Here is a 26,179-nt window from a genome sequence, read left to right on the forward strand (position 1 = left end):
GTCAATAGAGAAATAGACCCAGAAATAACCCAGGTGATGAAGTTAGCAAGTAAGAACTTTAAAACAATTACAAATGTGTTCAAGAATTTCAAGGAAAACCTGAACACAGTATTGAAAAACAAAGTGGAAACTAGAAAAGAACTGAATGTAACTTCTAGAACTCAAAAGTACAGTATCAGTAGGGAAAAATATTACATTGAATTTAACAACAGATTAGAAATTAAGTGTGTGGAAGTAAAGATTGGTGAACTTGAAGACAGGAAAATAGAAGCTGTCCAGATTGAGCAGGTAGGAAAAAAGGAAAGGGGCAAAAAACCCCTGTGATCTATGGATCACTACATGTATTTCTAACCTACATGTAATTACAGTCTGAAAACAGGTGGGGTTTGGGGGAGGTAATGGCTAACATCTTTCTGAATTTTGTGAACACTAAATGGCTGCAGATGTAAGAAGCCTGAAATCTGTCTTGTAGGATAAACAACTCACACAAAGATATGCCATAATCAATATGTCAAACACTCATAATGAAAAAATAAACAAAAGCACCAAGAGGAAAAAGTAAACTTACATGTAGGAATCAAAGAGTGGCCACAGACAACCAATGTAGTGGAATGGTATCTTCAAGTGCTCTCAACAATTCTGTGTACAGTGAAAATGTTGTTCATAAAGGCAAAATAAAGATAGATATTTTCATCAGAGAAAAAGAATTTACCACCAGACACATGCGCTATAAAAAATGTTAGGCTGAAGGCAAATGATTTCAAATGGAAACTCAGCCCTACAAAATGAAAAGAAAAATACTGTTAGTGGTAAACATAAGGATAAACAAGAAACTTTTGATTTTTATATTTTAAAAACATTTTTAATATTTTAAATAATATTATTCTAGTATTTAAAAAAGAAATCATGACTTAAAGCCACAATTATAGCTCTATGTTTTGGGGGTCTTAGAATATAAAACTAAAATGTATGGTAAAAATAGCAAAGGGACCGGAGAGGGAAGATGGAAATACGCCGTTTTAAGAGTTTTATGTTACATGTGAAATGGTGTAATATTATTTTAAGGTATATTGTGGTGAATTAAAGATGCATATTGGAAACACTAAAGCAACCACTAAAAATAAAAATGAATAAGTATAGCTAATAAGCGAATAGAGGACAAAATGGAATACTACAAATATTCAAACCAAAGAAAGTAGGGAAATGGGAAAAAAGAGATCAAAAAGCAGATAGAAAAAATAGGAAATAAATAACAAGAAGGTAGACTTAAACCTAAGTATAGTTGTAATTACATTAAATGGGAACAGTCTAAACTCTACGTTGTAAAGGCAGGAATGGTCCAACTGGATGAAAAGCAAGACCAAATATAAACACACTTTATTATTATTATTATTATTGTTATCATTTAATGTTTATTTATTTTTGAGAGAGACAGAGCCTGAGCAGGGGAGGATCAGAGAGAGAAGGAGACACAGAATCTGAAACAGGCTCCAGGCTCTGAGCTGTTAGCACAGAGCCTGACATGAGGCTCAAACCCTCAAACTGTGAGATCATGACCTAAGCCCAAGTCAGACACTTGACTGAGCCACCCAGGTGCCCCTGCTTCTTTTTTTATGAGTTCTGTCTCTTTGTTGATATCCTGTACTTGATGAGACATTGCCATCATACCATTCCTTACTTTTTAAAGCATGATTTCCTTTAATTCTCTGAACATGTTAATAAATCATGCCTTGAAGTCTTTGTCTGCTAAGTTCATCATCTGGGCTCTCTCATGAGCAGTTTCTGTTGCCTGCTCTTTTTCAGGTGTATGAGTGAAATTTTTCTGTTTCTTTGCATATCATAATTTTTTTGGTTGAAAAGTAGACATTCTAGATTATAGGAATTCTGGATATTGATAAGGGTTGGGGGCTTGTTGTTGTTTGCTTGTTTGTGGTGACTTGGCTGAACTATTTTGGGGAAGTTTATCCCCCTTGGTAGGAAACCTCTGATGTTGCCTTGGGCATGGGAAGTCACCCTGGGATGGCAATGGTTTTAACGATGCTTTCTTTCCCAGTCTCTTTCCCTGATCTTTCTATCAAGCAGTCTGTCTCTAATGTTTTAACACTCAGTTAATAGGTTCCACTAATTGCCAGCTGATTCCTCTATTGTTTTCAACAACATCCTGGGGCAAAAATTGCTTCCAGGTCTGATCTAATTAAATTCAGACCTCTATGCGCAGATGCTTTTTGAGGCTAGTACTTAGGAGGTTTTTCTGACCCTAGGAGAACTATTCTTAGCTGTTTCTTTCCTTGAATCTCTCTGCTAAGCTAGCTGGTCTGTGGTTACTTTCTTGTTATCATGGGGTTACCAGGCTCCTTGTAATTACTGGAGCCTCCACTGTTTTCAAGAATACCCTTAGGCTTGGTCTTCCCCACTCTTACTCTCAAATAATATAAGGTCCAGCTTTGGCGCTCTCTATTTTTGTGGCCTGCCTCTTTCCCAGGGCAAAATATCTGAGCCACTCGTTGGAGCCGGCAGCATGTCTTGGGCAGTTGCCCACATCATCTTATTAAGCAGAGCTATGGATCAGAAAGGTGGACTCTGGTCTTCTCAGCCAGCTTTACAGCACAAGGTCGAGGAAGGGTAAGATATGCTGGTGGTCTGCCCCTCCTAAGAAGATACTGTAGACCTTGAATGGGAGCTGGCAAGAGAGGACTCTATCTTCTTGGTGATACTCATTCGCCCAGAGTAGAGCTTTTATCTCTCTGACCTGGTGATAACAGGGTGGCTCAAGTGCCACACAGAATCTTGCTGTTCTTACCAAGATTTAGTTATGTTCTCAGATGTTTCTTCATTTGCTGTATGTCCTTACAACAGTTTCCAAAGACTTTAAATGGTTGTTTATTTTTATAATTTTTATTATAAAACATAATACAGGTATAGTTATTTCATGGGGGAATATAGGTCCACAGAGTTCTTGGGAGGAAAAAAGTCTTATAAAATCTTTAAGAAAGAAATAATGAGTCTTGTTGACTCATCTATAATGCTGGGATTATACTGACAAAAGAAGGCAAAGATGTTACAAGAAAAGAAAACCATAATCTGGCATTCCACATGAACATATATGCAAACATCCTTCACAAAATATTAACAAATGCAGTAATATATTTAAAAATGTTAATATATCATGACTAAATGGTACTTATCCCTGTAATGCAAGTTAACTAAAACTTAATGTGGTTAAACATTAAAATTCTCTGCATCAGAATTCACTCCATTAACAGAACCAAAAGGAAAAAAGTCATGAAAAACCTGTGCCAAAATTCAATACCTCTTTGTGATAAACACTCTCAGGACACCAGGAATAGATGGAAATTTTACCTAACAAAGTGCATCTACCCAATTTTTTAAAAAGTGAGCAAAAATTTTAGACTCTTCACCAAAGCGTATATATAAAATATGTTCAATATCTTTAGTAAAATTTAAATTAAAACCACAATCCACACTATAGCACATACCCACAAAATGACAAAATTACAGGCTGATAAAACTGAGTATTGGTGAGATTGTGGGGCACGTTGAACTCTTGCATGTTGCTCAGGCAGTGTGAAACGGTGCGGCTATTTTGAAAACTGTACAGCAGTTTCTTATAACATTACACATCAACTTACCATATGACCCAAGTTTCGCCTGTAGGCATTCACTAAAGACTAATGTCTATAGAAAGATTCAAACGTGAATGCTGATAGCACTTTCATAAAATGGGCAAAGGAAAGAGTAGAGTGAGTTTTAGAAAATACAAGTTTCTGCTTTTGTGGCCTCCCAAAGAATATGGTCAGACTAAGCAAATGGCCTTAGAGTATTCCCAGAAGAAACAAAAAACAGTTTGAAGTCAGGAAGACTTGCCTGACCAAATATAATTCTTGTTAAAAAGCTATAGTTATTAATATAATGGATATTGTTGCAGCAAAAGCCAGGTAGATGAATGCAATGAATATAGAACCCAGAAACAGAGCCATAAAGGGGGAAAAAATTGAAAAGTAACAAAAGTCAGAAATGCCAATTTTAGAAATTAGTAGTCTTTTTTAGAAATCTGAGTAAAAATATGCTCTCATAACAGTATAGACAGAATACGTGTAGAAAACATATAAAGGCTGTCTTTGGAAGTTAGTTGTAATGGTCTGTTTATAGAATCTCATCCCTTTTGACTTAGGTTGTTTTTTTAAATGTTTGACTATAGCCTGAATTGAATAGAGAATTCATTTTTAGTGCTGCTCCGTTATTGAATTAGTGTAGCTCTAGTTTGAGAAAGTTATACTTCCATTTTTATTGATGAAAGGACATTAAGGGCTTCTTACAGCATTGTGTTGCAAAACTATACTTAAAGGTTTCTCACTCCCCCATTACAAATTCCCATTTTTGTCTATGTTGGCGATTTAAGAACTGCGTAGGCTAAATATGACATAGTTCATTCACCTGGATGCAATTCTTCTTAAGGGGAAACCTAAGGTCATTTTCTTATGTTTATCTTTAATGTTTATTTTTTTTAATGTTTATTTATTTTTGAGAGAGAAAGAGAAAGAGGCAGAGCACTAGCAGGGGAGGGGCAGAGTGAGAGGGAGACACCGAATCCAAAGCAGGCTTCAGGCTCTAAGCTGTCAGCCAGCACAAGAGCCTAACGCAGGACCGGAACCTACGGACTACAAGATTATTACCTGAGCTGAAGTCGGATGTTTAACCGACTCCGCCACCCAGGCACCCCAGGTCATTTTTTCATTTTTAAATGATCTATTGCCTAATAATTTCATCTGCATTTCATTTTATATATTTTAATCCTTCATAATCACTTAAAACAAACATAAGTTTAAAATTTTTTATTTTTGCTTTTCTTTTATAGGAAAGGCATATACTAGTTGAACACAAGTAAATGTCATCCAAGAGCATATTTGAAATTTCACTGATTCTAAATGAGAGTTTAGGAAATTCATGGTGCTGTTTCATTTTGAGCATCTCTAGGAAGAGTTCAACCACAAATTACTCTGTGGCCTATTGACATGTGGCACCTACAGTCTGTTTAATAATTTCCATGTTTGTTGTATTTGCCCTCTTCACCCACTGGACTTTCATTTTAACCTAACTTCTTAAAGTTTCATTCAGAAGACCCTTTTCTATTTTGGAAACTAAAGCACTGTTCCTGCTTCAGGCAGCAGCTAGAGATAAACTTTGCTAGTCCCTGCATGGAACATTTGCAGGAGACATTGGGTAGGGTCCAGAAAGAGGGAATTGTTCACATCCTCGGTTCTTTTCTGTCAAGGTCCACGTGAAGCTTCACCCAGTAATTTCCCTAACAGCAGACACAACCATAGTCAAGCAGAGCAACTAGCATACATTCAGTGAAGGGGAGGGTTTTCGATTTAAAGATATTTCATCATTTATGACTTTTTCTGTCGTTAACCTCCTAAAAAATAAAATATTTGTAGGCGATTTTTTCTTCGTTGTAAGTAATCTAACAAATAAAATGAATCAATGAATAAGTGGATAAAATGTGTGTCTCAAGCTATGGAAAATGGGAATTTTATGCCTTCAAAGGGCAAGTGTCTAGATTTACACTGACTCCTTCTAACTTATGGAGCTCTAAATACTAGAAGATAAAACATCTTAGGTACATATTCTTTACAGAATAGATGCACAAAAGAAAAAAGCATTTTCCCTTTTCTCTGTTTCCCACCTCACATTACTTCCAGATAGAGAATGAGGTCTCCTGCTAAAAAATGCAGGAGAGTCTCTGTATTTTGGTGAAGTTCCATCTCTGATTTCACCATTGCTATCCATCCCTTTGCAATTTGATGTTGTTGGGTTTTTTGTTGTTGTTTCTTTTTTTTCGTGGTTTATAAATGGGAGTAATTTTTGGTCTTTGTACTCTAGTCACCCCTGTCCTCTCATGATGAAGTTTGGGACCTTGGGAAAGTGAGGCACAGGTCAATATTGAAAACAGATCAGATGCTCCTCAGGAAGGGTGCTGATAGGAGATCCTGCTAGGCAGATGTAAGGGACAGTCCTGTCCCTCATCAGGAAGACTTCAAGATTCTCAACTTGAGGTGGATCATTAATAGCTGTCGTAAGGTCACACATATAATAGGCACTCAGTCTTTGTTGTTAAAATGTACTATCTAAGCAGGCACTAATTATTTAATGAAACATGGGAAAATCAAAGATGATATGCAAATGGTTACATTGGGCATGGTTACATTGGGGCACCTGGGTGGCTCCGTCGGTTAAGCATCCAACTCTTGATTGCGGCTCAGGTCATAATCTCACGGTTTGTGGGTTCGAGCCCCATGTCAGGCTCTGTGCTGACATTGCAGAGCCTGCTTGGGATTCTCTCTCTCTCTCTCTCTGCCCACCCCCCTCAATGAAATAAAATAAAAAGAATTGGGCATGGGCTTTAATGAAACTGAGATGTCAAAAATTAAACATTTTAAATTTAATTTTTTAATGTTTATTTTTGAGAGACAGAGACAGAGACAGAGCATGGGCCGGGAAGCGACATAAAGAGGGAGACACAGAATCCGAAGCAGGCTCCAGGCTCTGAGCTGGCAGCACTACTAATGGCAGTTAGTATGTTTGATGTGCGTAGACTTACTATGGCCTCTTATTTACTACTTCATTGCCTGGAAATGCTTGACTAAGTTTTTCCATATTGTTTACCTAGAATATAAAATATGGGATTATATAGGAAAGGCATTTTATGCTAGTTGAACTAAAGTAGATTTCATCCAAGAGCATGTTTGAAATTTCGCGAATTCTGAAGGAGGATTTAGAAAAATCATGGTGTGATCTTACTTTGAGCACCTTTAGCAAGATTTCAACCCCAAATTGGTATGTGGCTTGTTGATATTTGGTACCTACAGTCTGTTTTAACTATTTCTTTTTGTGTCTTCACTGACTTTCTGTAAAGGTCTTAGAACATTGGTGCTCATGTCTTCTCACATTCTCGGGTGACTTTTATTGCTCTTTCTTTTTTAAGAGAGCAGCTCGCATTTTAGCGTAGTGGAAAAACTGCATTATAGTGTACAGTCTATTGATAGGTTCCCTCTCCTGCAGGACAGTCCAGCTCAGTGGCCCTGCAGAATCAGGGTACAGTGGTCACAGCTGTTAGAGTGAATGAGGTTCTTTCTTTTTTAAACTTTAAGTTTTTTCCTGCTTTGGTTTCCTGCTTTGGATATTTTAAAAAAATCCAGTGAACTTAAGTGATAGAAGGGAAATGACTCAATTATTATCTTGTAAGTCTCACAAATATTCTTCCTTCCATAGTAGTTGCAAATCTCACCCCAAGAACAGAATTTCAGGTTGGGGGATTGCATTCTAGCATTAAGATATAAGGCTATATGTGTACTTTCTTGATTCTTCAAAAACCTTTTTTTTTTTTTTTTTTTTTTGGTAAAAGTTGTCTTTACAAAAGTACATTACATCTTGTGTATTTGTTTTGAGTCTGATTCTACTAAGAGGCTACATTTGCTTTTGGCAGTCTGTCTCATCTTTATTCCTTAAAAATTGAGTCAAACTTGGGGTGCCTGGGTGTCTCAGACAGTTAAGGTCCAACTCTTGGTTTCTGTTCAGGTCATGATCTCATGGTTCCCTGAGATCAAGCTCCACATTGGGCTCTGTGCTGACAGCGTGGAGCCTGCTTGGTATTCTCTCTCCCTCTCTCTCTCTCTGCCCCTACCTTTCTTGCCCTGTCTCTATCTCTCTCAAATAAGTCAAACTTATTTTCAACACAATCTGTTCTAATTACCCTATCCAGTCTGACTGCTTCTCTACTTAAAGTGACTTTAGCATTCTTCATGAAGTCTCAAAACAAGTTGTCTTTTAACCCCCTAGTATGTCAGCTAGTGCCTTGGGCTGTTTACCCTGCAATTCCTTCATGAATCAGGTTTTCCTTACATAGATCTTCCTCCAATTACTTGCCAACTTTCCTAAAGTCATTTCTTTGCTTGTTCATTTATTCATTGGGTTGATATTTATTGGATATGCCAAGTACTGCATTATATAATATAGCTCCTTGCAATAATTCTTTGCCTGTCACTGTCTTCTTATTCTCTCTTCCTATAGCTCTGCCCCATCCCTTTTCAAGTATAGAGTAACTTGAGGATACTAGAAGAGCTCTTTCTTTTGAGCCCTCAGGAGCTCTTTATTGATGACAAGGAACTTCCCACATTTTTGCTAACATCACATTTGCATATGAAGTGCTTGTAGTAAGTACTGAATATCCTAGCATTTCCTAAATATTAAGAAGTTGGAGTTGTATTTTTCTTTTGATTCATAATTTGAGGATTTTGGTGGACTTTTAAAATCTAACCCACCTTGAAAGATTTCTTTCTTTCTTTCTTTTTTTAACTTTTTTAAATGTTTATTTACTTTTGAGTGGGAGAGAGAAAGAGAAGCAGAGTGCAAGCAGGGGAGGTACAGAGAGGGAGGGAGACACAGAATCCTAAGCAGGCTCCAGGCTCTGAGCTGTCAACACAGAGCCTGATGTGAGGATTGAACACACGGACTGCGAGATCATGACCTGAGCTGCAGTAGGAAGCTTAACCAACTGAGCCACCCAGGTGTCCCTCTTTCTTTCTTTCTTTCTTTCTTTCTTTCTTTCTTTCTTTCTTTCTTTCTTTCTTTCTTTTTTTTCTTTCTTTCTTTCTTTCTTTTTTAAGTTTATTTATTTATTTTTAGAAAGAGAGAGAGAGTGTGAGCAGGGAAGGGGCAGAGAGAGAGGGAAAGAGAGAATCCCAAACAAGCTCCATACCATCAGTGCAGAGCCTGATGTGGGGCTGGATCTCACCAACGGTGAGATCATGGCCTGAGAAGAAATCAAGAGCCAAACACTTAATCTATTGAGTTACCCAAGTGCCCTGAAAAAATTATTTTTTTTAACTTTTAGTCATTAATTGTAATTTGTCATTTTTTTAAAAGTTTACTTATTTATTTTGAGAGAGAGTGTGTGTGCACAAGCAGGGAAGGGTCATAAAGAGAGGAAGAGAGAGAATTCTAAGCAAGCTCCACACTGTCAGCACGGAGCTTAATGTGGGGCTTGATCCCATGAACTGTGAGATCATGGCCTGAGCCAAAATCAAGAATCTGACACTCAACCAACCGAGTCATCAGTAGTCCTATGGTCATCTTTAAAAAACTTTTGGTTATTCTAGTTTCATTTCCTATTGTTAAGAGTTTCAACCAATAAATGGTCACTCTTTTTCAAATGCTTTATAAAATAATGTTATTGAAACTATTGTGTTACTCAATTTATTTATAGCTCTATCTTTTGAGATGCTGATTCTGAATGTCATCTAGAAGAGTAAATGTGCAAAAAGAGCCTAGAAATTTTGGGGAGATAGTAAGAGGTGACTTCTTTTATTTGATAAACCAACTCTAAACCTGCAGGCTTTAAAACAGTTTGATACATGACAAGAATAGACAGATCAGAGGAATTTTATTGATAATCTAGAGAAAGACCCCAGGTATTCACAGGAATCCAGTATATAGTAATGATGATATCTCATATGGTAGCAGACTATCTGTATGGAACAAACTAAATATTACACATTTAAAACATTGTAAGTGAATTAAAGATCAAAATATGTTAAAATCATAAAAGACAACAGAAAAGTATGGTAATGATGTTAGTTTAGAAAAAAGCCTTTCTTCTGAGCATGACCCAGTAAAACCAAAAAGGTGATAAATTTGAATCTCCTCCCACCCCAAGGATACTTCTTTTTCCAAAAGACACTGTAATGAAAGTAAATACACCAAAACAACCTGGAGGAAACTGTTGTTAACATACACTAGGGCAGATTCTATCCTGTCTTTAGACATTTTTCTTTTTTCCCTTCCGACTTGATATTATCAGTCTATCTGTGGTACTTGCTCATTATTAGTTTCCCATATGACTACAATTACATAATCTTGGTAATTGTTTTTTCATCTCTTGAATGCAGAGTTGTTCAGTCTTGGAGCTCTTGTGGGGGGAACTGATTGTGGGTGGAGGGGATTATCCAGTACAATGTTGGGTATTTAGTAGCCCCCTGACCTCTAGATGCTAGTAGCAGCTTCATGCCTAGTCCTAACAATCAAAAATATGTCCACACGTTACCCAGTGTCCCCTTGGAGCAAAATTGTCCCTGTTTGAAAACCGCTGGTCTGGTGGTATTTCAAGCCTATTGGGAGCCAAACCTGCCCCTGTCATCTCTGACCTGCTTTAATATCTGTTTCCATGCTTTGCATATAGTAATAATTCAATAAATATTTGTTGAACGTAAAGGGATAAATAATGATTCTTCTAAAAATTTCTTCTTAACCAGAAATGCTATTACAAGGAAAACATATATATCAAAAATATTTTCTGTGTTCATACTTCACTCATTAAAATGTATTGGATATAAAATGCAAATGTGAGTAGAATAGTTCCTGAGAAGACACTATAAGGGGCTTATCATAACAGATTAATTTTGTATGCTCCTTCGTTATTATTTTAGGACCTTTTCACATCTTTTGTGGAGCAGTTCTAGGTTTGTGGAAAAGTGGAAAGTACAGAAAGTTACCATAAATTCCCTGTCCCCCAGTTTTCCCTATTATTGATATCTTGTGTTAGTATGGTTCACTTGTTACAGTTGATGGGTTAATAACGATACATTTTTTTTTTAATGTTTATTTACTTTTGAGAGAGAGAGAGACAGAGACAGAGCGTGATCCGGGGAGGGACAGAGCGAGTGGGAGACGCAGAATCTGAAGCAGGCCCAGGCTCTGAGCTGTCAGCACAGAGCCCAACGCGGGGCTCAAACCCACAAACCGTGAGATCATGATCTGAGCCGAAGTCAGATGCTTAACCGACTGAGCCACCCAGGCATCTCACGATACGTTATTCTTAACTAAGGTCCATAATTTACATTAGCGTTCATTCTTTGTGTTGTGCATTTTATGAATTTTAGAAAGACTTCATTTTTTAAGAGTAATTTAAATTCATAGAAAAATTGAGAGAAAGGTACAGAGATTTTCCATATAACCCCTGCCCCACACGTTCATACCTTCCCCCATTATCAATACCCCGCACCAGAACTGGTACATATCTTACAATTGGTAAACCCACACTGGCACATCACTGTCGCCCAAAGCCCATAGTTTATATTAGGGTTTACTCTTGGTGTTGCACATTTATGGATTTTGACACATATGTAATAACTGTATCCACAATTGCTGTATAATACAGACTTGCTGCACAGTCCTAAAAATCCTCTGTGCTCCATGTTTTCATCTCCCCTCCTCTTCCCTCAGCCTTCATTAACCTTTGATCTTTTTACTGTCTCCATAGTGTTTCCTTTTCCGGAATGTCATATAGTTTGGAATCATACAGTATGTATAGTCTTTTCAGATTAGCTTCTTTCACTTAACAGTATGCATTTAAGATTCCCTGATTCTTGGTGTTGGCAACTAGATTTTAAGCTCAATTCAGAGCCAGATTTTCTGCTTCGTGGACATTTTGGACTAACAGAAAAATGTACTGTAATAATTGGTCATCCATGTATAATCTGTATCACACCATGAATAAAAATTAAATAAAAATACAGATCTACCTATGTAAACCCTAAACTATAAAATTTCCTACAGAAAATACAGGAGAAAAATTTTGTGACCATGGAATAGGCAAAGGCTTTTTTATATAACACAAGAATCAGATTCTATAATATTTTAAGAATGATAAATTTTGAGGGGCGCCTGGGTGGCGCAGTCGGTTAAGCGTCCGACTTCAGCCAGGTCACGATCTCGCGGTCCGGGAGTTCGAGCCCCGCGTCGGGCTCTGGGCTGATGGCTCAGAGCCTGGAGCCTCTTTCCGATTCTGTGTCTCCCTCTCTCTCTGCCCCTCCCCCGTTCAAGCTCTGTCTCTCTCTGTCCCAAAAATAAATAAACGTTGAAAAAAAAAAAAAAGAATGATAAATTTTGAATTTCTGCTCTTCAAAAGACTCTTGAAAGGACAAGCCACAGACTGAGAGAAAATATTTGCAAAACACCTGATAAGGGACTTGTATCAAAAAAATATAAAGAGCTCTCAAAAATCAGTAATAAGAAAATAAGCAACCAATAAAAAAATGAACAAAAAATGGGATACTTCACTGAGGAAAGTAAGTGGATAGCATAAATGAGCACATACATGATGTTGATGGTCAACATCATTAGTCATTAGGAAAATCCAAATTAAAACTATAATGAGATAACACTGCCATTTAAAACGGCTTTAGAAAACCTCTTATTAATATCTGCTGGCAAGGATGGAGGGCAAGGATGGAATTCTCATGCACTGCTAGTAGGAATGCAGAACGGAATAGCTACCTTGAAAAATAGTTTGGCAGATGCTTAAAAGGTGAAACACGTGACCCATAGGACTCAACAATTCCCTGTCTTAGGTACTTACCTAAGAGAAATGAAAGTGTATTCATATATGAGCCTATATGCAATGTTTATAGTGGTTTTGCTCATAATTGCCCCAAACTGGAAACACCTCAAATGTCTTTCAGTTACTGAATGAATAAACAAATAGTGGCTTATCTTTTCGTTGGAATACTCAGCATTAAAAAAGGAGTGAACAACATTTAAACAGTAGAAAACAAATCTTCAACAACAGAAATGAATTTCAAATTCATTAGGCAAAGTCAAAGTAGCCAGGATGAATGGGCTGCGTACCTTATGATTCAGTTTCTGTGACGGTCTTGCAAAGTTGATACCACAGGGACAGAAAACAGATGAATGATTTCCAGGGGCTGGCGAGGGGTTTGACTACAAAGAAACAAGAGGGAAGATTTTTAGGTCCTGGATTTGTTCTGTATCTTGATTGTGGTAGTGGTTATGTGACTAATGCACTTGTCAAAACTCAGAATTACAGCTCAATTAGGTAAATCTTATTGTATGTAAATTATACCTCAGTATACTTTAAAAAACAAAGTGAAGTGTATATTATGAAGAATCCTGTATTCTAAACTTTCCTAGATGGGAAAAACAACTGTTTCAAATAAAAATTGACTCTAGAAAGTAAAATTTGAACTGCTTAGTGTGAATTACATAATTACATTAGTTCTTCCTGTATTTCATTTTTCATTTTATTTCCTGCACATTGTTTAGGGTTCCTTTATCCATTCCAGCTCTAACATTCCAGCTATTTATTCTTGCATTAATGTAATAGTCAACCCCAGAAGAAGCAGCCAAAGAGAAGCCACACTTTAGAGAAATTGGAAAAGACATTTAGTCTCCCCACAGTGATTTTTAGACATTTACAACTGGCCCTAAAACTTGGTTCTTTTAAATAAATGCCATGCATTTTGAAGGGCTCTGAGTTTCTTTTCAGTCGGTTTTGAGTAATTTTTTGAACTGATCATGCTGGGCCACAGTGGAGATGGTGTGATCCTGTTCTCTGCTGCTAAGGCAATAGTCTTCTGTTTGTCCAGTGAAAGGGTGTTCCCCTTTCTGATGCAGAAGAAAATGCAGGTTTTGGAATGCTAGGACTATACCTACTCCTCTATAAGCTGAAAGAAGTTTTCTTTGAATGGAGAAAGACGTCAGCAACAAATCGGTTAACTGTGACGGCTCCACTCTAGAATCAGACCGTCCGAGTTCCTATCTTAGCTCTGTCTCTACTGCGTGATCTTTGGCAAGTTACTTTATCATTTTGTGTCTCACTTTCCCAATCTATAATATGGAGATGATAATACCTACCTAGAGAGAGGTGAGATACAGAGATACCACATGTGAATGGATAGCTGTTATTACCTAATCTGTAATGTATCAGAAGTCTTGGGCATCCCATAAAATCTAATCGCCATGTTAGGAAAAAAATTTGGAAGAAAATGTGTTCAGTCTTTCAAACTAGGATGCCAGGAATTTATTTCCTCACACCTCCTTTCTCTTTCCATTGAGGTTAGTAGAGTCAGTGAAATTATGGCTTTTAGTTCCCAGGCACTGGTGGGTAACGAAGACAGGTAGAAGAGGAGGCCAGAAAGTTCAGGGTAAGGGGCAAGGAGACCATGGACAAGAGCCCCAGAGGAGAGTCAGGGCTGAAGGTAGAGGCTAGATAGTCAGAGATTAAGGGATCAAGTACTCATGGGGGTCCAAGCTTCATTGGGACCATTACCTAATTATCTCTTCTCTCCGATTCCAATGCTTATATTGGTATTTCTCTGTTCTGCAAATCTGCAGCTCCTTTGAAAGTTTTCTGTGGGATTTAATGTTCCCTAACTTTGGAGAACCTGCATGTGAAAAATCCCCCTTTTTTCATAGATTCCACTACTTTTGGGGAGGAGAGAGGAGTGGGGGGAGGGAGGAAGGTAAAAAACCTGAGAACCATGGTATTTAAAACAGCTTTCTGAAATGTTACCTGTAGTCCTTATTTTAATGCTTTCTGAAATTTTGTCAGGAAGGGGGCATGTTTTTAAATTAATGCATATATAAAATAGTATATAGCCTTGTAGTGAGGTCATAGAATCTTACTGCACTTTTAATTAAACTGTCAGAAATCAAGAATACTTTTTAAGCCCTAGATCCTAAAATTTGAGACTAATTTGTAGAATCATGATTCTCTTTTTTTTTTAAGTTTATTTACTTATTTATTTTGAGGGTGTGGGGAGGGACAGAAAAAGAGGGAGAATCTCAGTCTGACAGTACAGAGCCCATACAGGGCTTGAACTCATGAAACTGTGAGATCATGACCAGAGCCGAAATCTAGTGTCAGATGCTTAACCAACCGAGCCACCCAAGTGCCCCTAAAATTATGATTCATTTCATTTATGAAGCCATAAAGATGATGAGAGTAATCATTTGAAACAAAAAAAGGGAACAGTTTTATTTAAAAAAAAAACATTTTTATTCTATTTTTTTAAGTTTATTTATTTTGAGAGAGAGAGAGCACACACACATGTGGGGCAGAGAGGGGGAGAGAGAGAATCCCAAGCAGGCTCTGCACTGTCAGCACAGAGCCCAGTGTGGGGCTTGAATTCATGACCTGAGCCTAAATCAAGAGTCAGACGCTTAACCGACTAAGCTCCCCAGGCGCCCTGGAACAATTTTAAAAAATGCTTTTAGAAAACCTTTTATAACAAGGACTTAAAATGTCATATCCATCTTAATATCTTTGAATGTTCCTTTATAGCTGTGCAATGGAGGATCAGTGACAGATCTCGTGAAGGGTTTTCTGAAGAAGGGCAAAAGAATGAGTGAGCCCATAATTGCCTATATTTTACGTGAAGCACTATTGGTAAGGCAATTTAAATTGTTTGTGCATTAATTATGAGGCAGTTCTAGTTAAATAAAAAAATGTGGATCCCATTTTTAGGAAAATATCAGTACATTGGTATTTGTTGATGCAAGAGTATATGCAAAATCTGAAATGTTTAACATAACTAATTATTTGTTAGAAATCTACCCTCCTTGTGTGTCAACAGAACCTGGAGTTCTGATATCCTAAGTATATTTCTGAGACTGATTATGATGAAGGTAGATAATGTGTATTTTTTTAATAATAGGTTTATATTTGCTATTGTTTAAAGTAAGTGTATGGAATGTTTCTTCTATTGAGATCAACACGTTTTTGATAAAGTATCTGATAAGAGCTAAGGAAGGGCATGCTCTGCTTTATGAATTTTTATAAAATCCCAAGTGGAAATGATATACTTTGGTTTCACTAATTCAGTGTGGAACATTTTAATGTGAATTTTAACAAATATTTCCTATTGATTTTGCACAAATGCATCCATCCGAAAAATGTTACTTTTGTTTGATGCTTTCTTTAAAGTCACTGTATATTTCTCACCTTTTAGGGACTTCAGCATTTGCATAACAACAAAACTATCCACCGAGATGTAAAAGGAAATAACATTCTGTTGACCACTGAAGGTGGAGTTAAACTTGTAGATTTTGGTAAGTTTGTTTTGAAATGCATGGGTTTGATAAATGATTTGATCATTTTCCATTACCCTCGCTTTCTAGGCATTGAAAGTGGAGAAAAACAGTGTCCTATTGAGGTAAGAAAGTACAGAGATTCTTTATAAATTTGGCCAGTGAAGATTCCCAGAAGAAAGAATGACTTCTTTCAAGTCAAGCCATAACACCGCTGTAGCGGTATGTGTGGTTGATTCTCAAAAATAGATAGCACTCCAGGGGCGCTTGGCTGGCTCAGTTGGTTGAGTGTCCGGCTCTTGATTTTGGGCCAGGTCACGATCTTGCGGTTCATAGGATCGAACCCCAAGTCAGGCTGCGGGCTGCATGTTAACAGCATGGAGCCTGCTTGGGATTCTTTCCTCCCTTTCTCTCTGTACCTCTCTTGCTCCCTTTCTCTCACTCTCTAAAATAAATAATTAAACGTGGAAAAAAATAAAAAATAAATAAAATAGCATTCCAAATAATTGCACTAAGCCTAAGTGGTAGTCCCACGGCCCTTATTATTACTTTACAAATGGGCATGTGCCTGAATACAGGATTTTGAGAAATGAGGAGGAAACTTCAAAGGTCTCTGGGAAAATAGTTTCGATCCTAAGAAGGAAGCACATGGAAAGATGGTCTCTTTCTTCCTTGGGACTCTCTCTGTCTTACTGCCATGCCTGAACCTGCTGCAGCCACCTTGCTCTGTCCTGAGGTGCTCCATCCCAAGTGGAAAGCCACCCTGGAAAAGGCAGAGCTGAGAGATGGGAAGAATGAGAGTCCTTGATATAATTGAGCCACTAAATCAACAGATTCTGGAGCCTGCCCCATCAAAGGACCTTTTGTCATGTGAGATAATAAATTTCCATATTTACTCAGCCAAATGGGTTTCTGTGTCATAGCCAAAGGCACCATAGCTGATCCTCCCACATTTGTCTGGGGAGTTATTTACCAGTGTGACAGTGCCCTTCCACACCTCCTATCATTGGATCCCTACGAGTGCACTGCTCCTGGGAAGGTGGGCGACATTATTCTAGGACATCTTAGGGTCCTTCAGTCACCTTCCCCTCCCCTTTCCCTCACTCTGGCTGGGGAAGGTATCTCTCCTTGTGCTTCTGTACCCTATATATTTCTCCCTGTGTTTGTGTTTACAACTTGTGCCTGAAGTGGAAAACAACAACAAAATCCTTTTCATTGCTCCATAGAAAGAGCCAGTCTCTTCGGTCGTGAAAGAAAAACTTAGTCAACAAGTAGCTTTGAGAAATGCAGACTTCCTGGGATACCCTCCAAGGTAGTCTAGATTTCAAACATATACCGATATAATTAATAAGGTGGCCTTTTGTACAATATCTTTGTAAATAATCATAAGTTGGGAAGCTGACAAAATATGGGCTTTGGTTTTAGATTAATTGGCTTATGGACTTTACTTTCAGCAGCAATTAGAAAAGAGGGCCAGTTGCCTATTCAATGTGTTCCCAGTGTTGGATACTAAAATGCTATTATTTGCATGTAAGAGAATTCTTCTGTGTCTATCCTCCATGGTAAGAGGACGTGGATTCAGTTTGCCTAAAATGATGTGTAGATTTTCGTATGAATTCAAACCTGAGGATGGCATGCATGGTGAAACTTCTCAAAGGCAGAGGAGTAAGATGTGGTGAGCATTAAGCCAAAAAAGGATGTCCTCATTCAGTGTTTAAATAAGATTTAGGGAAGGCTGAGACTGGGAGCAAAGTGTTTGAGAATACATTTTATTTGAATTTCTCACCTCACAAAATATATATTAAGCTCGTTATGACTTCTGCAGATCTGTGCATGGGGGGCTTCCAGTCCTCAAAATGTCTGAATGGAGCTCCACCACCTCATCCATCCCCAGAAGTCTGCTTCCTATCAAGAGTTCCTTGTCTTGGAAAAAGTCACTAGCCCTGTTTTGTTGCTTAAGTCGGAAACCTTTGGCTCATCCGGAGTCTTCCTTTGTCTACCTCTCACATCTTCAACTAGTCGCAAAGCTCTGTTTCTATTACCTACATCCCCAGACTCCATCTTTCTTGCTTCTCTCTTGTCCTAGCCATCATCTCCGACTTGACCTCCTGCGGTTATACTTTTCTGAATTCCTTGCATCCAGTCTTCCTTCCTTCCTCCCCCACTCTTTTCCTTCGTTCCTTCGTTCCTTCCTTCCTTCTCCCTCCCTCCCTCCCTTCCTTCCTTCCTTCTCCCTCCCTCCCTTCCTCCCTCCCTTCCTTCCTTCCTTCTTCCTTCCTCCCTCCCTCCCTCCCTCCCTTCTTCCTTCCTTCCTTCCTTCCTTCCTTCCTTCCTTCCTTCCTTCCTTCTCCCTACCTTCCTTCCTTCCTTCCTTCCTTTCCTCTCCCTCCCTTCCCTCCTTCCTTGCTTCCTTCCTTTCTTCTCCCTCCCTTCCTTCCTTCTTTCCTTCCTTCCTTCCTTCCTTCCTTCCTTCCTTCCTTCCTTCTTTCCTTCCTTCCTTCCTTCCTTCCTTCCTTCCTTCCTTCCTTCTTTCCTGTCCCTTCTCCACACTGCAGCCAGAGGGACCCCTATCAGAAAGCATAGCTGATCCTGGCACTGTCTTGCTCATCAGTGGCTTCCACTAGCCCTTGGGTAAGCCTTTGCCTTATGATTCTGTGTGCTGGCACAGAGTAAGTACTTCATGAGGTACCTTCTCTTGCTGTTGCCTACGATCCAGGTCAGTTTCTTTCAGTTTCTTAAACGCGCCACGCTCTTGCTCAGTTGGGGCTCTTACACTTGTGACTGAGTACGTTGAAATATCTTAACATGTTTTTACTCTTTACCTGTCCAAGAACATTATCTTCACTCCAGTCTGCCTGAGGCATCTCTCTATCTGGGGGGAAAATTAAGCTTTGTTCCAGAGGAAATGCAAGAAAATGACTGGAGTAATATTCAGTTTTTAGCATTCAAAAAGAGGAATTTGTAGCAAGACCCAGGATATCTCTTGAGAAAGGTCTATGTAAATTGTTTTATTTTCTCTTTAGAGGGTTTCACACTAGAGAGAAAAGAAAGAAGAGGGAAACCCTTTCCAATTCTAGGGTGATGGTGGAAAGATGAAGCAGAGAAGGAGACCAGGAGAATGAGATGAGCTTTAAAAAAGTGAAGATGACAATGAGGGCAGATAAAAGCTCTCACCTGCACACTCCCCACCATTTGCATCCACGCTACGGAGAAGCCATTGCTGCAGACTGAGCTGAGCCATGTCCTTGTCGTTTACACATGGAGGTGTAAAGTGATTACGTAGGGGAAGTACTCAAATTGAGCTTTCCCAACTCTTCCCTTAGTTTCCAGAAACCCAAAAGTCACTGAGAATCTGTCTGGGGAGTGCCTAGAGGGGTTGCTTAGTCTGGGCAGTGAGGCACAGAGCAGATCACCTGAGCCAGGTCTGATTAGGAGTCACAGCCAGAGCTCAGAGTGTTCTCAGCTCCAGCCAAAGCCAACCTGAGCCTTCGTCTGCTCAGAGGAACCACAGGAAGCCCTGCCAGTATGAGGAGAGTGGACCATGAGCTCACCCGATGCCAGTGGGGGTGGCATGGGAGGCCAGTAGGGCACCTAGCAGCCAGGCAGACACACAGGCAAATGGCCCCAGAGGCCAGAGACCTACATACCAAAGACCCTCCCTCTTCTCCTTGCCACAAGGTCTTATAAGCCATCCCTCATCCTGTACACATGGTACCATCTTCAGGAGGGAGGAAGGAGGAGGAATGCCATCTGAGAGATGGAACAGGCACTTTTATCCAACGGAAACTGAGCTCTATCTAAAAGGACTTTATGGGTTTACTAATTCTGAGTAAGCTTTACTGCCCTCCCAGCCAGTAGATAGGGACACAGGGAGAGGCCATAATAGAAGCAAAAGGAATTGTATTTTAGTATAGGGTGATTACATTTTGTGACCAGTTGCGGACATGATGCTTTCCCTACATAGAAACCTCTCTTCACTCCTGTGCCTAGCTAACTTCTGTTTGCCTGGCTGAGTACCTCCCACCACCCATACTTTGTTTAGACAACCAATTGTCACCCTTGATTGTAATCATAATTTAATTTGACTACCTTTCCTACTAAGCTATAAGCTTCATGATGACATGGTGTCTCTTTGGTCTGGCACTTTGTCCCTAGAGTCAAGCATGGTACTGGCCCCTTGAACATGCTCAGTAAATACTGTCAAATGAATGATGAGAGGCGGGATTTTTCCATACAGTTGTGTGACCTTGAGAAAGTCAGTTACAATCTCCAAGGACATCAAAATGCTCATCTACAAGTATGAGAAATAACAGGCTCTACCTCATATGGTTGATTGCTGTGAAGAATAAACAGCATGATACAGGCAACCTACTTAGTATAATTATAGATACTTTATAATTTAAAAAATTTGAGTTATTACCATTATCATGAAATAGTATTCTTACTTAGCCCCTAGCTCAGTGTTATATACATAGTAGGTACTTGATAAATAGTAAATAAATACTTTAAAAAAAACAGTTGCTAAATACTGGAAATATGAGTTCCCAAAATAGCTTCTTTCTGTTTCCAAAAAAAGTAGCCCTTTGCTAGAGTAAATTTGGTGTTACTTTAAATATCAAGCTACTTAATTATACTAAAAGAAAGATTCAGTTTGCTGATGCTAGTTATAAATATAGCCTTTAAGAAAAACCTTTGGTTTTTTTGTTAAATGGATTTTTTTTAAATTTTTTTTTAATGTTTATTTTTGAGAGAGAGAGAGAGACAGAGCATAAGCAGGGGAGAGGCAGAGAGAGAGGGGACACATAATGCAAAGCAGGCTCCAGGCTCTGAGTTGTCAGCACAGAGCCCAACGCGGCGCTCGAACCCATACACCACAAGATCATGACCTGAGCCAAAGTCGGACACTTAACTGACTGAGCCACCCAGGTGCCCCTTAAATGAGCCAAAGTCAGATGCTTAACTGACTGAGCCACCCAGGTGCCCCTTAAATGGATATGTTTCTACAAAAATTCCCTAGACACCTCGGAAAGTAAAAAGACAAGGGAGCTTGTAAACATTATTAATGAAATACATTAGCAGTCCCTGGTATATAATCAATCAATAAGTAATATGATCTCCCAGGAGGTAAACTCCTTTAGGCAAATCAACTAATGTCTAAAAAAGCAGTTCTTATGTGGACTAGAAAATGCAGGAGAGACTAAATGTAAAGGGCAGTTCTCAGTTCTCATTTCAATGGATTTCTCTCTGGGGAGCTTCATTTCTAATAGGATAGTTAACATTTCAATACAAAAGTGCAGAATGTACTTCTTGTGATTTATTTAGACATTGTTCTTATGACAGAATATTTTATGGCTTTCAATCTCTTATTACCCACATGCCCAATTTTAGACCAAATCCCCAGTGAGTAATGTAGGTCAAAGAGAAGTTGTGATTTTTGTTAATAACCCACTTTTAGCATCAAGTGAGGCAGTTATACCTGAAGTTAAAAGCTGTGAAGTTCCTCTTATTCCTTCCTTTATTCCCAAAAAATTCAGAATAAAAGCCATTAGGTGGGACTGAGCAAGCACAAGAGAGCAGGGTACAGCTCAGCATGAGGTTTGAGCCTGAGTGTGGTGAGAAAGACATCCATGCTGGGAGGGTGGTGGTAATGGGGTTCAGTTGGAGAGGAGTGTGAGTCCCTGGGTGGGACAAGGAGAACATCTGTCTAGGGAGATGATGATGACCCTACTTCAGGTTATCGGAGCCCAAGCTAGGTAAGAAAGACATCTGTGTAGGGGTCGAGATGGAGACAAGACATTGTTACATAAAAGGGGATTAATACCATCAGGAAGTATAATGTGTACAAGCGGAGCCAGGTTTCTTACTGTTAGAGAGAAGAATTACAAATATGGAAAGGAAGAAAACTAAACCCAGTAGTGTTAGATTGGAATTGGAGGTATCATTTTGAAAGCATGGTTTTCAATATATATAGACAAATATAAAAATAAATATAATGGAATGTGCATGTGGGACGTGTGTGTGTGTGTGTGTGTGTGTGCGCGCGCGAGTGTGTGTGTGTAGGTGTATACATGTTATTTAGGTATTTCTACTAAGAGGGCTTGCAAACGTTGATGTACCAAGAACAAGCCCATCAAGCTTTTGGTTTCTAAATACAGTTCTCAATTAAGAGGAAGCCAGGATTCTTAGAGAAAGACTGATTTTAATGGCTATACAAGATGAACATGGAACTTAATGTGCTCAAAGGGAAGCAAATGCTAAAAGAATAATGGTAACATGTCAAAAGAACACAGAAGCCAAATTGAAGGAATTCTCACTGAGCAAATCTGGGAAAATTTTAGCATCAAAATAATGATAATAATGACGGTAATGATGGTAACTCATTGAATAAAATAGAAATCCATTAATCCATACTTGCATACTTAGATATATAAATAAATGAATGGAAAGAAGCAAAAGCTTTTCTTGCAGAAGAATAGCAACTAATAAATATAGAAGGGATAGTGAAATTTTTAAAATGATCATTTGGAAATCGTCATAGTAATAATTAATTCATCCCAAAACTTCAATGGGTCCTAAACTAGTGTGTTAAGTTTTGATTAGAAATAGGATATTTACATAGTCCCAAAAGATTTCATAAAATACTTAATTACAAAAGAAAAAGAGACACTTTCAGGACAAAACATAAGCAGTTGATCAAAGTGAGTACAACTAGTAATGGAACAAGTGAAAATCACATACCATCTGGTAGGATCGCAGTCATAACCATCAGTATCACTTCCATGATGTTCCTGCCAAAACTATAATTGTGAGGGAAAATCCAAATTCAGGAACATTCTGCAAAGTAACTGGCCTGACATTAAAAAAGTGTCAAGGTCATAAAATTCAAGCAAAGATTAAAGAAGTCCAGATTGAAGGAGACTTAAGAGACATGACAGCTAAATACAACTCATGGTCCTGGGCTGGATTCTTTTGTTGTGGGGATGGACGTATTTGGGACAATTGATGAATCTTCAATAGGGAAAATAGATTAGATGGTAGAAATGTATCAGTGTTAACTTCCTGATCTTATTAGTTGTACAGTGGGTGTGTAGGGGAATGTCTTTGTAGCAATCACTAAACTGTTTGGGTGTGGAGGGGCATCATGTGGCCTACTTAACTCTTTAAATGGTTCAGGAGAAAAGTTTTTTTGAACTTCTCTTACCAACTTTTCTCTAATGTTGAAATTATAGCAAAAAACATTTTTAAACTATGGAGTAGAGCTGGAGATTTAGCATGGGAGTCTCGATGTTTATGTACATGTGTGTGTGTGTACATATATATATATATATGTAAAGATATACATATGTAAAGATATATATATGTCTAAAGATGTATATGTGTATGTATATAAACGTGTGTTGGTAGTTGGATGTTATGAATCTTGAAAATTTGAGAGCTAGTGCTTTATAGAATGAAATACTATATGGGAAAAATAACTAGGGGGAAGAGCCATTTTTGAAAGTTGGCAGAGCTTTAGAATTTTCATACATATACTAAAAATTAATATTTCATTCAGATGGAATTTATTATTTAAAAAAATTTAATGTTTATTTTTGAGAGAGAGAGCAGGGAGAGGCAGAGAAAGGGGGGCAGAGGATCCGAAGTAGACTCTGCACTGAGAGCAGAGAGCCCAGTGTGGGGCTCCAACTAACAAGCTGTGAGATCATGACCTGAGCTGAAGTTGATGCTTAACCAACTGAGCCACCCAGGCACCCCAGATAGAATTTATTTGAAAGAAAAGACATTTGTAATTCTTTTATTATCTATATCAGAACCATGAATAAATGGACTGTTTCCAGCTGAACCTGTAGGCTCAAGTATTCCAAACTAAATACACTTAAAAAAAAAAAGTGTATTTATTTTGAGAGGGAGAGAGACAGCATGAGTTGGGGAGGGGCAGAGAGAGAGAGAGGGAGACAGAATCCCAAGCAGGCTCCACACTGTTAGCATAGAGCCCAGTGCAAGGCTCGAACTCATGAAACCATGAGATCATAAAACCAAAAGTCAGATGCTTAACTGACTGAGCCCTAATTAAAATTTTTTTAATGTTTGTTTAATTTTGAGGGGGCGGGGAGAGAGAGAGTGTGTGTGTACATGCAGGTGGAAGAGGGACAGAGAGAGGGGGACAGAGGATCCAAAGTGGGCTTCATGCCAACAGGAAAGAATCAATGTGGGGCTCAAACTCGTGAACAGTGAGAGCATGACCTGAGCTGTGGTTGGACACTCAACCAACTGAACCATCCAAGCCCCTCAAAGTTGAATTAAGCTATTCAACATCATAGATTACGTTTGAACTAAGCTTTTCAACATTATAGATTACGTTGTATGTTTCAGTCAAGGGTCTTTTAGTGGTAAGGACAAGAAAACCAAACTAGCTTCAAAAAAGAGTAAGATACAAAAGGCAATCTCATAGATAGGAAGAACAGGGGGGACTGAAACCAACAGAAGAATGGAAGGCAAGAACCACAATCAGTTGCTGCCTCTTGCTATGTCACTGGAGAAACCAAATCTGTCCTTTCTGTTCTCTGTGGTTGTCTACAGACCAGCCTCTGGAGTTTTCATGTTGCCCATCAAGGCTATTTACTCAAATAGCAGCCTCAACCTTCTCAGCCTATATGACGTGTGGGTCCAGTAGGAATAGATAACCTACCTGGACTTTTAGCACCCCAAGTCAAAAGGAATTTGGAGTGGGAGAAGAAGCTCAGTTGGACAAGCTGGGTCAGATACCTTTCTTTGATCCTGTTAGCCATGACCAGGGAAAGAGTCTTAAGCAAGCCTGCCTGAACCTTCCCATTTTGCAAGTAACTGTGAATACAGAAAGATTTTCTTTTAAGAGCATTATGGAAAAGGAAGGACAAAGATATTTTCTAAATATACTAGACAATATGGTTTCTTATTGATGTGCACTGCCTTATATTCTGAGAGATGGTCAGAATTTTAATTTGTTGAAGTTAAATTACATGAAGCATAACCTAGAAATTCTATCATGAAGTCAAGAATGGATTTCAGAAAAGGGCACCTGGGTGGCTCAGTCAGTTAAGTGTCTGACTCTTGATTTTCGCTTAGGTCATCATCTTGTGGTTCATGAGTTCAAGACCCATGTGGGACTCTGTCTTCCTCTCCCTCTGTCCCTCCCCCACTTGCTCTCTATGTCTCTCTAAAAATAAAAATAAACTTAAAAAAAAGAATGGATTTTAGATGTTTTGAAAGAGCTTTTATTTGGTAATAGAGAAAACTTTGTATCTAGAGATTTACCCAACACAAAAGCAAACTGATTACCTCAATGCAGCTGTAGAAATTTTAATAAAAGTACCAAGTCTGCCTTTCCATGGAATGATGAATTTAGGTCAATCAAAGAGGACTTCCTTATATTTTTTTTAAGAATCACCTCTTTTCTCTCTCAGTTTTTCTTATTATAGAGTATGTGACTTGGACTAAAATTACATGGCCTTAGTCTGCAGCTCTAATATTTAAATTCCTGAAAAGCTCCAAGCAAAAAGATTTTTATTGGGGAGGAGGGCAGGGGAAGGGAGGAGACAGGGTAATGGGAGAGGTGATTGGGGATAAAAGGGAATGAAAAAATAAGAGATCAGTGATGATAATGCACCATACATGAGGAATATTCTATATACAGTTGTCCCCTGAACAACACCGGTCCACTTATACATGGATTATTTTCAATACAGTACAGTACTGTGAATGTATTTTCTTTATGATTTTCTTAATAACATTTTCTTTTCTCTACCTTACTCTGTAGTATGAATACAGTATATAATATATATGATCCAGAAAATGTGTGGTAATCAACCGTTTATGTTATTGGTAAATTTTCCAGTCAACAGCGGGCCATTAGTAAAGTTCTTGGAAAGTCAAAAGTATATGCATATTTTCAACTGTGAGGGTTGGGGGTTGGCACTCCTAGGCCCCATGTTCAAGGGTCAACTGTATTCAACTCTCTATAACTGAGGTCCAGTATTATACATATACACACATGCAAGGTCAAACATAATTAAATTGCACAGATCTAGGTACATGGTTTTATGTTCAAAGCCAAGGAGAGTGCAGTAAGCAGTGTGGTCTTGATGTCTTTAGAGAAAGCACTACATAATCTCCATTATAAGATATGAGCTGAGTATTAAAGGGAAAGATTTAGTGCCAGGTAGACTGGAGAGAGGACAGATTTCCAAAGGAAATCACATCAGTATGGATAGGAGTAGTGATTGCACAGAATCAC

General features: G+C 38.5%; 1 protein-coding gene across 1 annotated transcript in view; it reads left to right on the forward strand.

Moving 5' to 3' along the window:
* Positions 1-26,179, forward strand: part of MYO3A (myosin IIIA) — a 229,856-nt gene that overhangs the window by 11,604 nt on the left and 192,073 nt on the right. The window contains exons 3-4 of the mRNA XM_043564326.1: positions 15,161-15,265; positions 15,828-15,927. Of these exons, the coding sequence (XP_043420261.1) occupies positions 15,161-15,265; positions 15,828-15,927 (205 nt within the window). The remainder of the gene's footprint in view (positions 1-15,160; positions 15,266-15,827; positions 15,928-26,179) is intronic.

This window comes from Prionailurus bengalensis, chromosome B4 (genome assembly GCF_016509475.1).
Source record: "Prionailurus bengalensis isolate Pbe53 chromosome B4, Fcat_Pben_1.1_paternal_pri, whole genome shotgun sequence".
Classification (NCBI taxonomy): domain Eukaryota; kingdom Metazoa; phylum Chordata; class Mammalia; order Carnivora; family Felidae; genus Prionailurus; species Prionailurus bengalensis.